The 16,442-nt window shown below is 41.3% G+C and overlaps 1 protein-coding gene across 1 annotated transcript in view; it reads right to left on the reverse strand.

The window, feature by feature from the left end:
* The window catches only part of LOC139918996 (scavenger receptor cysteine-rich domain-containing protein DMBT1-like), a 28,524-nt gene extending 14,279 nt beyond the window's left edge, over positions 1-14,245 (reverse strand). The window contains exons 1-8 of the mRNA XM_078285644.1: positions 14,173-14,245; positions 13,380-13,465; positions 11,500-11,691; positions 11,175-11,306; positions 10,461-10,731; positions 8,673-9,736; positions 3,697-3,888; positions 2,099-2,230 (exon numbers count right to left, since the gene is read on the reverse strand). Coding sequence (XP_078141770.1) covers positions 2,099-2,230; positions 3,697-3,888; positions 8,673-9,736; positions 10,461-10,731; positions 11,175-11,306; positions 11,500-11,691; positions 13,380-13,465; positions 14,173-14,177 — 2,074 coding nt within the window. The 5' untranslated portion in view covers positions 14,178-14,245. The remainder of the gene's footprint in view (positions 1-2,098; positions 2,231-3,696; positions 3,889-8,672; positions 9,737-10,460; positions 10,732-11,174; positions 11,307-11,499; positions 11,692-13,379; positions 13,466-14,172) is intronic.
* Positions 14,246-16,442: the final 2,197 nt, after the last annotated feature.

The following is a 16,442-nucleotide window of genomic DNA, read 5'->3' on the forward strand; positions in this document are numbered from 1 at the left end:
TACAAATCTACTTGAGTAAAAGTAAAAAAATTGCTCATTTAAAATGTACTTTAAAATGTACTGTAGTTACCAAGTTACTTTTTACAAAAGAAAACATTGTTAGATGTGACCATTTTCATAAGGACATAGTCCAAACTAGATTATTTTAATGGAAAAAGCTTTACAAAAAAACAGTAAAGCTACATTACTCTTCCCTCTCTGCGTGCCTGACTGTTGGTTGGAATTGCTCCACAGTTGGCCAATTTACTGGCCAGTTTCTGATGCAATCCTTATGGAGGAGAGCCAACAAAATGTACACTCTGTAATGGATGTGATATAAACTGTAGCAAAGTACATTTTATGACTTGAAATTTTGGTTCCTTCCTTCCACCCTTGATTGCCCCATGTTTGAGAATTTTGTTCATTCACATAAAAAAATAAGTCTTAAAACGTGTTTTTATCAGTTATAAATCACCTCTGTTTCATGGGTGGCTGTGCAAGACATTGGACTGAAGACTAAAAGGTCACAGATCTGACATCTGTGACAGCCGAGGGCATCATAAGGTAAATTCAGGTCAGTCAGTCAGTCAGGTAATGCTTTGTGAGATGTCGCTTCATGAGATGGCCTCTAGAGCAGTGGTTCTCAACGGGGGGTCCGGGGACCACCAGGGGTCCTCCAGGGGGTCCCCAGCAAACTGATGAATTGTTAAACTTCAGCATTATTTCATTTACAAGAAGTTAACACAATTAGAGAATGTAGAAGAATGACTGTTCTGATCATAGTTTCACTGTTATTTCTCTGCCTACAATACAGATAGTCATGGAATTCTGGACAAAATCATATCTAACAATAAAAATATTCTCAGATTTGAGTCGGAGAGACAAAATCTCATCAAATGGGGGTCCGTGGCCCTTATGTGGACTAAATTAGGGGTCCTTGATATGAAAAAGGTTGAGAATCACTGCTCTAGAGGGTGTCTCGCCTATGGGCTACTGTATGGGCAGTCCCATACACTGATAATGCCATTCTCACACAGAGCCACACTCTTCACCATCAATTTACAGACATCCACATCGTCTGCTGTCCTGCAAACCTTAATGGTAGGTAACAGTATTACCTGTGGTATGTGGCGTTGGTGGAATAGATAATTTAACCGATAAATGTGGAATAGGTCATTTAACCAATAAACGCGATAGCCGAGCATTGTTCCCACACACATCGAGCCCCACTCTCTGCGGTTAATTTACATACATCCACGTCTTCCGTTGCCCCAGAAACTTTAACATTAGGTCACGTTATTACCTGTGGTATCTAAGTGACGTTAGTGGAATTATTTATTGCATTGAATTGACTTGAACACATGCGCCGTGGGTCTGTACAGGATCTGTGCTTGTTTAATCTTTAGGAAAGTAAAATGGACATGAGAGTAAAACACAGTTCGTCTGTCCCATGATCTCTATGCCATATGTACTGTATAATACATTGTAACTACTATGGGTCTTATGAAAAAAGACACAAGGAACTGCCAGTATTGTTAATGCATATTTAAAGAATTCATTTCCAAAACGTGTTCCAAAAAGATTGTAATCATTTTGTCAACCATGTACTGAAGTTATCTTTGTTACAAAGTATTTTAAAGTAGTTGTGCTATATAGTAATGTACTATAAATACTTTTGTAAGTTTAACTGTCACTTTAATGGAGGATGTCTGATTGTCTTATAGTAGACATTTATGTTCATGTTAATGACATGAACAAATCACCTTCTAGATAATAATCCCAAAACACAGCATCTTCACTTAATTTCAGTGTTTATATTCTAAATATAACTCTCTTCCCGTGTGAAAATAAACAGTGTGTGTTGTGATAAAGTGTCAGACAGGTTTTCAGCTCCTCCTGTGTGGCGGGAGCGTTAGTGAGGCAGCGTTTGTTCGGGCTGCTGGACTCTCCTCCATCCATCTCACTGGCCTTCCTCCCCTGTGGTAGCCTTGTCTAGTGTGTTATATCCATCCTCTCTTTGTTTCTGTTTGTGTTGTATGTATTAAAATAATTTCACCAAGCACCCGTTTTTGAAGTTAATAGTATGGGCATGTTGCCCTAAACTTGTGTTAAGTCTTACCTTTTTCACATCTAACACCAGCATCCTCAGAAGGAGAGCAGTTATTCTTCCCCCACCCCCTGAAGCTGCACCGAGACAGGCGTGTCTCTGTCCCATCACAGTTTAAATCATCCATCCAAATTTTGCCGCTTCCTACGACCAGACATCAATCACAGAATACAAATTAATAGTCACAGATTTATAGTAATAGTATAGTAATTTATAGTAACAGCAAATGTTGCTCTAAATTACAGCACAAACTTAGGCCCGGATCTACTAAAGCTTTGCGCCACCGCAAATCGCATTGCGGATGCTAAAACCTTGTTTTCTGATCTACTAAGCCAGCGCACAGGGCATTGCGCCTGAAATCATGGGTTGATCTGTGTGCGCCGTTTTTTGCGGTTTGGTCTAATTGCATATGCATTTGTGGGTGTTCCAAGGCTGAGGCGCAAAATAAAGGGAGGGAATGATGCAAATTGGCAGTGGACGTGATTTATCTAAAGACGGTGGCCGTTAACACGTGCTGATTGCGCACGGAATTTAAGACCTGGGAAAAGCATGTCTTATCATTTTGCGCATAGGATAGCTCTGCTGAAACTGTCTCTGGAACTGGCTCTAAGATCAAAGTGACACAATCACCTACACAGCATAACATGCAGTCATTATATCGCAGGGTTTAAACGAGTATGCTGACTTACAAATGTACAATTTAAGCCTCATTGGCAGAGTAACAGAATACGCACTCAACATGCAGACTATTACCTAAATATACAAAAACGAAAAGTTGCAGGCTCTTCTTTGGATTTGCTGACACTTATTATAAACCAATGTCTCTGCGGCATTGCCTTGATGAAAACAATGCAGCTGAAACGTGTGCGTAATAACTGTCACGACACCGGAGAGGTGTGTGCGCGGCTTCTCCAGCTATATGTAACAGTACCTTCACCAGGTCTCCATCCCTCCCACACCTGGCACCTGCGTCTCAGGCAGGCTCTCCTGCACTTGCTCCTTCAAGGGAGTTAAGGCTCCTCTTTGGCTTTATTTATGGTCAGCATTTTGGTTCACCTCATATCATACCAGCGGTTTTTACCCCCACTAAATCGCGCTTGAGGTGCATTCACTTTATGTCGTTCCAGAGTGACTTTTTACGCGCTCTTCTCTGCAGCTCTTTGGGGTTTTCTCTGCCACGAACACTTCAAGCTCCACTGGAGAGACATTTGCGCTTCTTTTGCCCACCATTACATTGCCGCTAATGGGCTATTGTGCGCATTAGGTGGCCCTTACATTAGCGCAGTCGCAATTCTAATTAATTACCTATCTGCGCCTCCGCTCATTTGCGTGCCCTACTTTAGTAAATACCTTGTGCTGGCGGTACCAATTGAACCCGCAATTGCTTTTGCGTTGCGCCAGGAATTGCGACATGTTAGTAGATCCGGGCCTTAGTCACAAGATGCTGTTTTGAGTTCCTCTGAGTTCCTCAACACAGCTTAGTGGTTTGCTTCTGAAAGCAGGCATGTTAGATATCACTGGTATTTGACACATACATGATATAATGTGCTTGTACTCATGCTTAATTCTGCCTTCATTTCCAGAGGGTCAGTCAAGCAGAGCTGCATTACCTTGGCCAAATGATGCTCCTGACAGGGATTCTACTGCACCAGGAAACCCGAGCTGGCGACACACGACTTGGGCTTCATTAAGGTCCCAGTCATCGTCGCACACAGTCCCCCAAACTCCATCATGGTAAATCTCCACACGGCCCTCAGAAGGATCCTGGCCATCAACCAGCCTAATGGTACCTTCCCTCTTCCCTGACGAGACACAAAAAAATCAACCAAACATCATGGAAATTAACAAATTCAGTTACTCCATATCCAGTCATTTTCACTCAAATATACTGACAACCCCTTGAAAACTGTCTGTTTTAAGGTAAGTGTCACGTCTGTATTAAGCCGCGAGTAGCATCACTCACAATTGTTAAATATAACCAATTTCCCAATTTCTTAAATAGTTCATTATGTATCTTGCTAGCATTATCTCATTGGGGTATATATCACCCCATATTGAGAATTTTGATAATTCTCATAAGAAAATAATTTATTAAAACATTTGTTTGTATATTAAAACATTTTCGTATGACATCATTGTTTCAGCCTTGCTGACTTGAGCTATGTATTACCTCCAGTGGTGGGAAAAATAATAACCTAGAAGTATTGTTACTTTGCTGAAATTGTACTTAGTAGAGGTAAAATTACTGATGCACAAATCTACTTGAGTAAATGTAAAAAAAAATAGCTATTAATAAGCTAGCTAGCTTTAATGGAAAAAGCTTTACAAATAAAAGTAGAGCTACATTACTCTTCCCTCTTCCACAGTTGGCCAATTTGCAACTGGCCGGTTTCTGATGCAATCCTTATGGAGAGCCAACAAAATGTACACTCTGTAATGGATGTGATATAAACTGTAGCAAAGTACATTTTATGATTTTAAAATTGGTTCCTTCTTTCCACCCTTGATTGCCCCATGTTTGAGAATTCTGTTCATTCACATAAAATTTTTTTTATCAGTTATAAATCACCTCTGTTTCATGGGTGGTTGTGCAAGACATTGGATCAAAGAAACAAATAATTACTTTGGCTGGGACGTTTTTGGGAAACAAATTGCTCTCATGTTCATTGTGCCTTGAAAATTGTCATGTAATTACATTTGAATGGGTTAGGGTTAGTGCTGTGCTTAAGGGACAGTGACACAATGCCACTGAAGGACTACAGCTTCACAAGATAAAAGTACTCACCAGCAGATAAGCTGACAGTCAGCAAAAGGATGCAGAATAATAAGAAAATCTCCTTCATTTTGGTTGCAATACACTGGAAAACAAAAGTAAAACAAGGAATGAAAGAGAAATACCACTTAATTTCTGTATTCAAAAATATTTTCTCATGCCATAGTTGGGAAAATTCAGTCAAGTCGTGACTCTTCACTACTGTACAGACATAAGAGAGCTGAGTTTGTCCAGCCTCCTAATTTGATATCACTTTGATTTACAGCTTGTTTTAGGATCAAAAAGGTCTCAGGTAGCCAGATGTGAGCGCTCCATGAGAGACAGACTGGGGGAAAATCTCTGATTTTTCCAACCAGCAAAGGTATGAATAGTGGCTGTGGCAGCGATGATTGATTTTCAAGGGGCATAGAAACATCGGTGTACTTTCTGATACACATAAACACACACACACACACACACACACACATTATCAATAAGCATATCACTGAGAATCAGTAGTTTAAAAATGCATAATGAGAAAAGATACTCCCTTTGCTCCCACATACACATTTCTCTACACAAAGTATATGCAATACATTTTCACAGCAGAAGGAAGAGTAAATGTTATAATAAACAGATTTAATTTGATTATGCATGATTAACAATAACTTGCTATGATATCTCCCTTGTTCAAAAGTAGAATAAACTTACCAGAAATTGATAATGCAGTCAGAGTTGGAGAAACGTGTCTGCAGTGCAAAACTGCAAAAATCTTGTGCAATTATATTCCCTGAATCCCCACCCCCAGTAAGATTTGGTTCCAAGAAAAATATATCCAATGCCAAATGATGTTCCAACAACTGTCCTTGTCCTGTTTTTTTTTTACTGTGGTTATCACTATGCCTGTGTTGCCAGTGTTTAAGTATGATGAAAAAAAAAAATAATTCAAGCATAATTACAATTATAATTACAATTTCCCATTTGGCAGACGCTTTTATCCAAAGTGACGTACACATGAGATTTTAATACAACACAAGCAAGGTTCTAGTCAGGAGAGAACAACAAGAGTAAGTGCTATAAAGCTAAGTTCTGGTCCAACAGGACATAGGTGCTATGAGGCAGTGCATAGAGTGCATTGAGTGCATAGAGTGCATAGAGACAGATAAAGAGTTTGTTTTTTTGGGGTTTTTTTTGGTTACACAGTCCATCAGGTGAGAAGGTGTTCACTAAAGAGCTGGGTCTTTAGCTTTTTCTTAAAGATTGAGAGGGACTCTGCAGATCGAATGGAGTTTGGTAACTCGTTCCACCACCGAGGAACCACAGAAGAGAAGAGTCTGGCTAGAGACTTAGGGCCTTGTTGTGGTGGCATAATATATATGGTAAAATATTTAATATTGTTACGCTATCAAGTTACAGTGGCCTTGTTTCTGTGGGAGGAATCAATGCATATTGGGTAAAGTGGAGATACTAGAATTATGGTTTGATTATACTGTACTTGTTTTAGAAATAAAATAAAACAATTGTAAGAGAGAGGGAGAGGGGCGGCCATTAATGGTTTAGAACATAATATAGATTTACACAGACTGCAAAGCCAGACCTAAAGGCTGAAGGTTTATGCACAGGACCATATGGGAATTTCATCGTTAGGTTTAGAAGTGCCTTCTTACAGCAATCAACAAATGAACACAGTATCCATGTGGTTCAGAAGTTAGGCTTGTTTTTCCCACAGCGCAGCCGAGGGCATCACGTGGCAAATTCAGGTCAGGCAGTCAGGTAATGCTTAGTGAGATGTTGCTTCGTGAGATGGTCTCTAGAGGGTGTCTCTGACTAAGATGGCCTCGCCTATGGGCTAAATGCCACAGTCAGTCCCGTACTGATAATGTCATATTGGATCTCACACAGAGCCACACGCTTCGCCGTCAATTTACAGACATCTATATCTTCTTCTGTCCTGCAAACCTTAACAGTAGGTCACATTATTACCTGTGTGACGACTCCTCCCCCTTTGTTTGTGGCTCCGTGTGTTTTTCTTGTGTTCTTCCTGTTCCTGTGTAGGAGGCAGTCAGAGTGGCAGAGGTGTGTCAGAGGAGGAGCCATACCTGACTCAGATGAGCTACATCTGAATCAATTCCCCCTGATTGCTATATAAGAGGGCTGGATATGTCAGTTCTCTCTCTCTCTCCTCCCGGCTAGCAGGACCTTGGTTTGGTTGTGTTTTGGGTTCTATTAGACTTGCTTTTCACTTTACATTTTGCCTGCACTACACTTGCCCACACCCATGCACTCACTACACTACTGATAATACTGATTTACATGTTTCACTGTATTTTTGTGTATAGTTCAATATGGGTTAAATAAATGTATTTTACTTTAAATCCATAACTATCTGTGTGGTCTCCCTGGTTTTGTCTGGACTCTGAGCGGGTTCATGACACCTGTGGTATGTGACGTTGGTGGAATAGGTAATTTAACCGATGTGACATTTTAGCCGAGCATTACTCCCGTCATCAGTATCAGGCTTTAGCCAGGAATGTTTCTTGACTAGCCCCGAGTCTCTTGACAGAGAAAACAAATCCAGGCTATATCAAAGGGGTCATTGGGCCGGAACGTAGGCCTACTGTTACGCCGTTCCTTGAGTGAATTTGTACCTGTTTTAGGAGCTTAAACTACTGGCTTGGTTTGTTTTATGACCAAAGTTTTCTGGCTGGGCGGTGTTTGGACCTTCGGGCCAATCACAGTGCTTAAAAATGGAAAACTCCACTCAACCGGGATGCCGGGCGACATTAAACAAATGCACAATCGAATGACAGGCACAGACAGTTTAATCTGAGCTGTGGAGCTGACAGGTTGTGTTGTGAAAATGTTGAGAAAGAAGAAACTAGACATTCTTTCCTATTTTCAACCCAACGTGAGTGATAAAACAATGTGTTCAAGTGAATTTAACGTGTTTCTATGATGTAGCACCCTTATGAGCGAAGCTAGGCTACTTTATTTCTGCCTCTCCCACCATGTTGACGTTCCAAAACAACCCAATGGACAGAAATCTATCTGTCAATAATTCTGTCTGTTTTCCGACGGATCAGTGTGGCCGCAGCTAGTGGAATTCAATACATGTGCCGTACAGGATCTGTACTTGTTAGTTATTGTATTAAGTTGATGTTGCAATCAATAGGTCATAGTTTGTTTGGAGGACTATAAGTGAGAGTGACATTAAGTAAGAGAGAATAGTACACTGTGTGTATACTGTGTGTCATACATGTGCATGTCTGTCAACAACCATGGTTCAATGAAGGGTTTCATTTAATACTTAATATGTAATTCTGTTGGGGTAACACTGTTGACTGTGACTATTCTCCTCTAGTGGTGTGGTGAGAGTGTGTCCCGAAAGTTTTCATGCTGTACCTTCCCTCTGTTCACAAACACAAACACTTGTTTTCTACCAGGAAGCAACATGGAAACATGAGAAAGAAAGTAAATGGCAACTAAAAAGTTGGTATTTATTCAATATGTATTCAAACATAAGTTGCTATCAACCTTCATGCAACTAAATCTTGAAAGCAGTGTATTATTTTCATTGATTATTAGCCAGTCATTAGTCAAGTCATTAGTACAATACTGTAGCCCATCCTGGACAATGAAAATCCCATTCAATATGCAAAATTGCCATTTAATATCACAAAAAATATTGCAAAAGCAGCAGAACGTGTAAACAGCTTGGGTTGATCAGTTGATGAAAATGAAAAAAATGAATTTAAAACTTTGTAATTTCAATAACTACGGAAGAATTAGAACTGCAGAGCTATAAAATATCAAACCCAAAGAACATCTTTCATTAGTCCTGAGATTCCTCATACGCCTCTTGTTCCTCCTCAGTGAACTTGAGCCCTGAGATGTATTTGGGACGGACCACCATGCGATAGGCGTATCGGTCTGAGTGGCATGGGTAAGACTGGCCTGCACTGCTGTTGGTAGATATTAGGGCCATATCCTGGTTGTTGAGAGGCTTGAAGTCCTGGATGTGGAAGACATACTCCTCGTCACACATTAGTACAATCTTGTTCTGGTAAAGAATGCTTTTTTGAAACTCTGAAGGCAAATCCATGTTGCTGTTCTCTGCTGATAGCCTTGCCACAGGGCAGGTAACACCATAGTTTGAGCATTCGTAGTTTCTGATGTACAAACTGGTGGACCAGCTCATATCTCTGAAGAGGATAAAGTAGGCACTGGTGTGCACAGGTGTACGGAAAGAGGCACTGATACTTCCCCCACTTTTTATATAGTCATTCACTTGCTGGGCGCTGAAGGTGAAGCTCCATGGATTGCCGGTGTAGATCCTGGGTGTGTACGGTTTCCATTGACTTATGACCTCTCCAAAAAGCTGAGTAATAGACAGAGAATGGAACTGAAAACCCTGCAACTTGGCAGCCTGGTAGCGCAGACCTTTGAGTCTGTGCAAATCTTCGGCCGAGATCATAGGGAACCGGATGTGTCTCAAAAGGTCAAACTGGTCTTCAGAGATAGATGCGTTTTCCTGGGCTGCCTCCCAGCTCTCCAGCCCCTTAAGGACATAGGTCTCACTGGGCACCACCAGGTCTGAGCGAGACAGGAGAGCTTTGACCAGGCTCAGGGAAAGACTGGTCCAGGTTGGGGAGCGGATCAGCGCCTCACAGTTCCAAGCCAAGTAGCGAAGACAGGTTTGCTGCAGCGCTTTGTCACCTGTGCGAAGTGAGTATTCATACAGAGAGATCTGGGTCTGGAAGGTGGAGTCTTCAGGGAGAAGCCAGCTGAAGAGTTTTCCTGCCTCGTTCTGAAGATGTTTCAGGCCCCAGTCAGATGCCATCTTATGAATGCACTGGGCAGAGGATACACTGATGTTGATCTGCCGAGTGTACAGATACCTGGAACACACAGACGGTTATCCATTTTCTAAACTCTGGAAAGGAATCATACAATCAGCTACAACAAAAGTTTTTAAAGGCATACTGAGTAGGATTTTTCCGGTTGTGGCTTGTAAACATAACTTTCAAAGTTGCCAGAAAGGTACAAAACGCAAGTACAGCGAGGCGAAACGCCAAGCAAACAAGGCTTGTTCCAAAACAAGTGTGAGTCTGGGGTTGGCTTTCACCCGTTGGCGAGTATTGAAGGAGAAGATGGGGTGACGCAGAGGCAGAGTTGACCTGTTGTCTGTTGGACAGGTATGTGCCAGTTGACTTAGCTAGCTAGCTAGCTAGGTAGGTATCAGCTTTTCTACAACAATGAAACTACACTAACAACGGTAGCTAGCTGCCAGCTCACGACACACACTAGCTCTGACCGCAACTCCAATTACTCTGTATTAGAGTTCGGGATTGCTACCGTAACCAGCGTGGCTTTTAGATATAAAATTATTCAGCAGTGGTTTTGGTTGCAGGCGGACACTCACTGCCAAAAGGTTGGCGTCCAGAAACAAACATTCAGAAGTAAGAAAATCCAGGCAGAAGGCAGGGTCTCTGCAGACACAGACACTGTCACAGACTACCAATTGGCCATAACATAAGTAATGATTGAGTAAGATCATTTTTGGATGAGTTCAATGGGGAAAATCTTGCTCATTATGCCTTTAAAACACAATGCTGCTTTCACCTGACAAAGCTGATGGCATGTTGACGGCAGGTAGAGCTGACATCAAGGCTGAGTCTGCTGAAGTTTGCAGGGGGGATATTCAGGAAAGAGGCTTCTGGGTCCAGAGAGAGGATGAGTCTGTGAGCGCAGACAGTCTCCACAGTCTTGTTGTCCACCACCACAGTAATGTCCAAGTCACAGTCGCGTCCACTATCAAACAGCTTCCCCAGGTGTCCAGAAAGTGTTGTGCTGTCATTCACAGTGTATTCACGACTGATATTCTGGGCTGAGCCTGGAACAGATGGATAAAAACATTGGTGAAACACTGTTTTTATACACATGAATTTTCACAGTGGAGCAGTATGTTACTGTATGTATAACCAGAATTTTTTTGTTACACTGGATTTATCTGAGAGGAAATTTGTATTTTGGGCAGTGTGCAGGATCAGCCACATAGAGCAGCACGCATGGAGCTGGTGGGGGTTCAGTATCTTGCTCCAGGACACCGCAGCAGGGCGGAGGTATCTTGCTCCAGGACACTTCAGCAGGGCGGACACTCGGAGTCCCAGGGGATCAAACCTGGGACCATCAGGTTACAGGATGGTTGCTCTAACCACTGGGCCACCAATTTTGACACACAGAGATATAACTATAACTATACACATTTGACATATGAGATACGCTATGAAGTGACAAAAGTTTCGCTCTCATCATATATGCAACGATCCACCTTACCTTTCTCACACACCACACCAGCGTCTTCACTGTGTCGGCAGTCTGACACTCCCCAGCCCTTGAAGCCACAGTGGGAGAGGTCTTTCTCTGAGCCGTCACAGTTTAAATCATCCATCAAGATTTGACCAGAGCCTGGGCCGGAGAAGATCGTTGAATCAGACCTGCACTTATCAATTGTACAGTTTTTGCACTTTGTAGTCCATGCTTTTCTTGATTATGCCCTTTATGTGTTGTGCACCTCAATGAATTGCCCAGAAGTTAATTGTCCCAAGGAGACAAATAAAAATGTATTGTATCATAACACAAAAAAAAAAAGTAGGCCTACCTTGACCATACACTCCTCCAGCAACAGCTGCTTTAGCACCGTGGAAGTTGAGATGGCGGCACACCACCTGGGCTTCGGCAATGTCCCAGCTATCATCACACACAGTTCCCCATTGTCCATTGAGGTAGACCTCCACTCGGCCCTCATTAGATGACGGGCCGTTAACCAGCCTCATGTCGCCATTCTGATACCCTGCAGAGCAGCAAAACACAACTCAAGTTGAATATTAACCTCAGATTCACACAAAGATAACAGCAAATCAGTCGCACAGCACATATAATCTTGTCTGGAATAGCTTCTGGTATCAGAAATATCTCCACAGTTATCCATTCTTTCTTTATTGTATTTATATATACACACTAACATTTAGCCAGGTAGTTCCATTGGCATTTAAAAAATCAAGAGAGACCTGGCCATGAAAGCAACATAACAAACATGAAAGCTGCAGACAAATAACATAAAACAGTGTACATGAGCAACTACAACAAAATCATATGTGAGGTAAGTACAAAGTCAAGATCACATTATTACGCAAAAGGAGGCAGTTCAAAAGCAGAGCAGCATGTTCTAAGTTCAAACCTAAATAGAGATTGGCTAAACATTGACAGCAAATAAATAAAAGCCTGTATACATAAGATAAAATCACAGAGTGAATCACAAAACATACATTACTGACACAAGCAACTTTCACTACAATCAGCACTCAGTATCATGATTCTCTATCGCTGAGTCATTGATAACATTATCATGATGACATTCATGCAGAACTTGAACCACCTGTCAGTGACCCCACAAATATTTGAAACAAGCATTTCAAGCTAATCTTTGGTTTACAAAGAAGGACAACTGATCCCTGCCAACTGAATAAGGTACAGCGATGCACAGTGTTGGCTTCACGAGGGGGCACCAGGGGGTAGTGCCCCCCCCCACTCCATTCACTGTGCCCCCTCACTTGTATAAAAGCATGTCAATGTTTTCTCCCATCAGTGTAAGTCTAGCGATGACTGAAATCCATTGTAAATGACTGAAAATCTGAAATCCATTGTAAAGCTTTAGCTTTTACAACGCTGTGACCTAACGCTTTACGTTTTTACGTCGTTGTTTTACATTTTAAGTTCAAGTTCAGCACCTCCAGTCGCAGGCTAGAGCTCTTCTAATGGTAATGCATTTTCTACTTTTTATGTAAGACTGTGTAGGCCTAAATAACATTGTTATCGTGTGCATACTGGCCACTGACTGGCGTAATTATTTGGTAGGCTATATGCAAATCCATGAAAATCCATGCCCCTGGGAGAGTGTTCTTTTTATTTAACATTCAGTCTGCAAATACAAACACAGTGAGATTATTTGGATATTTTGTCTGTGTTGTCAATTTGCTGTGACCTCGTTATGTGTTACCTTATGTGTGTTTTGAGTAAAACATTTTGGTCAATGTAAAACGTGCGTGTCCTTGCATTTATTTACACCTAACTTAGCTAAGTGATTTCTCCTTGTGTTTTTAGTCAGATTATTAGGAAAGCGACGAGAATGCACTATTTTTTGTGATTTTTTCTTAAAATGTTCTCCTGGGGAGCATACCACCGAATGGTTTCACTTTCACTATGCACGACTACGTTGCCACTTGCCAGTAATTTGGTGCCCCCCTGCTATAAGCCTCTTGCCCCCCCTGGATATTTGTTCTAGCGCCGACACTGGCGATGCATCCTGGCTGTGATTCACCTGCTGTGCACCTCATCCTCATTTTGATTCGAATTGTGATCGGTGGAGGTAATAATCACGTTTTGCCTTGGACTGAGAAACTCAGAAATTTGAATGTGGTGATGAGGCCACTGGAGGGTTTCCAGCTGTCAGATGCTAAACTGCATGAAAGGCTCACCCACCAACAGAGAAGTTGACCAAGAGGAGGACACAGGAAATGAAGAAACACTCTCTTGACATCTTTTTGGTTTGGCAGAGGATGATCGGGCTGAAAAATGGAGGGGGGGGATAGTGGATGTTATTCCATGTGTACTGTCATTCAAGTGGTCATTTTGAGGAGAATACAAATATACACATGAACATGTATCCACTTGCACAGACAGACACACTCACACACAAATTTGACCAAGCTTTATGCATAGTTCCACACATCAGTAAAAAAAAAAAAGATGACTAACGTTTTTGAAAGTGCAAACTTAACACACATGAACACAAACACAGGCATGAGGCATGAGACACAGACACACACATACAAGCAGTCACACACAAAGTTGACTAAACTTTATGTATAGTTCCAGTGATGCAGAACATGACAGTAAAACAGATAAATAGTTTTGTAGGAAATGAGAATTTGCAGGAGGGTTATTCTCTTCATGATCAGATCACAAAAATCTCAACTCAAGGATTACTGTCCAGTAGACACGCACACACATGCACATGCATACACACTACAAAGAGCATAGATTTAGTAAAATAAAGGCTGACAGTTTATAACATGTCTAACATAAAAACAGCCCTTCCGAAAAAGAACTAGTAGTCCTATAACACATTTTACAACAAAATTTAGGACTATAGCCTACCCCAAAAAATCCTAAAGAAGTTTAAAAAATGCCATTACGTAGCCTACGATAAACTCACTCTAAACTCAGTAGTGAGGCATATTTGGCCCTATGGTGATTTTGGAATAAATCTTACCACATTTTAGATAATTTAACCAGAAACGCTGCTGTCAGACTATCTACGCCCGTGGGAAGAGTTTCAAAGGACATTCTGTAGTTTCGTTTCGGAAGAAATGGTCAACCAAAGCTTACATAGAGGAAGTTGCAGTGGTTTATTGGAGAGAGAGAGAGAGAGAGAGAGAGAGAGAGAGAGAGAGAGAGAGAGAGAGAGAGAGAGAGAGAGAGAGCATGACCACCCCTCCTTATAGCTGCTATTGTTATTATCAGATATTTATCATTATTTTTCCTTTATGAAATCTATTATTTCCCCCCATATGCTTTGGCAAAACAGATGTATTTACGTCATGCCAATAAAGCAAGCTGAACCAGAGCCGTTGAAAGAGAGTTGCGACACACTTTGATCTCGCCGCCACGCGATCACGTGGTTCATGTAGCTCTCAATAGTTCCAAACAAATCCGCGCTGTCAACCTGTTTGAATGGTTTTCAGCGGGACAGACAGCAGCAGTGACTATATTTACAGCAATTTTCGGTAAATATTAACGCATAATGTGCATTGATTACTGTTGTGTTCTATCATTTATATGTCTGCTTCTCACTACAGAATGCAATGAACATTTATAAAGCAGACTATGGGCCCTTACAGTTTAGAGGTATAGAGCAGTACATTTCTTTTATGCATTCTGTGCATGAATTGATTTGCCAAATAATATGGCCAACATGTGACTTTGGATAATACTGTACATGACAATAAATTTGAGTAAAATAATGTGCTGTTTTACTTTATTACACATCCATGTAGAGAAACAACTGTAGCACACCTAAGTCTTTTAGTGACAGGGGCATAGGACAAAAGATGCTGAAAAAGTAATCCCACACACACTGTCTACACTTCCTTGGTGCTTTATTACATTTCAGTCATTGAAATGTAATAAAGCACCATGTAAGTATAGACAGTGTGTGTGGGATTATATTTGTTTTCCCTTTACACACCCATGTAAATTAAATGTGAAACTAAAAAGTAACCACAACACCGACTGTTACAGAATAAAATTATTTTATTATAGAAAAGGCAGAAAAAAGGCACAACACTGCTTGTGCAGGACCATAATGGGGTGCTGTTATGTTACAAAATCTACATCTGTGAGTTTACACAGGGGAGTGTTCCACTGTAGCAGTTATTGCAGTGTAGTAAAGTAGTGCAGTATCAATCACAAAAATGATTTATAATTTGATGTTTTTAGTTATCTGTTATGTATTCGTGGAACACACCCAACTACAACCTGACCTCATGCCAGATAACCAAAACAACAAAAGAAGAGACTAAGTATTCAAATGAAATATATTGACAGTATGTGTACCCTCTTCTCAGTGTCTAGCCTACAGATCCTGTCAGCTAGTGCTGGGGCTTTCTAGGTCGCAGGGTCAGAGTAGTGATACCAGTGTGTGTGGTGCTGTGCAGATGCTGTGAGCTCCATGATGCTGCCAGCTACGTCGGGTTCAGACTGCCTCTTGACTGAACCGAGACAAGTGGCTGCAATGACGTCCTCCTTGGCTGGCCTGTCAGACTGAGCGTACAGGTCTTCTGGGATGGGGATCTTCAAAACCTGGCTCACATGAGATGCAGGGTCCAGGAACACGTGATCAAAGATGAGGTCCATCAACTCATCGATGTAATCTGTGGAGTAACAGAAACACAGAAATCATCAGTTCCATTACAAGAGTGTACATCACATACTAATGTGTAGCAAATATGCAATTTTCATTTATAGATTACTTTATACTATAGTTTATACTTTATGACATTTGTATATTTATTGAATTTTCATATTTACAAAGTTTTGTGTGTGCAATACTGAAAGTTGGCTCAGGGAGTCGGCTAGCCTCGCCATCGCTCCTACACAAATGGTAAATTGCTATATCACATATTTAATATGAATTATGCACCAACAGCATTAGGTGACACTATTTCACAGTATTGGGTTCAACGCTGGAACTATACAGTGTTTGGAACTATTGGTCGCCCCACGACACGCGTTACTTCCGCATTCTCCGATTACAACCAAGGACTGAAGCTGAAAGAGAGAGAGAGAGAGAGAGAGAGAGAGAGAGGGGGGGGGGGGGGGGCGTAGGGGAGCGTTACTAAGCAACAGTAAACTAGCTAGTAAACTAACTCGAGGAAGTGGAAGTTTGTGGGGAAAAGGGTGAAAGAGTCGAGTAACTATATTCCATTTTGATGAAAAAGAGTGATTCGTAGATTCATTTGGTTAATTCAAATACATTTTTTA

The sequence above is a fragment of the Centroberyx gerrardi genome, chromosome 9, assembly GCF_048128805.1.
Source record: "Centroberyx gerrardi isolate f3 chromosome 9, fCenGer3.hap1.cur.20231027, whole genome shotgun sequence".
In the NCBI taxonomy this organism is placed as follows: Eukaryota; Metazoa; Chordata; class Actinopteri; order Beryciformes; family Berycidae; genus Centroberyx; species Centroberyx gerrardi.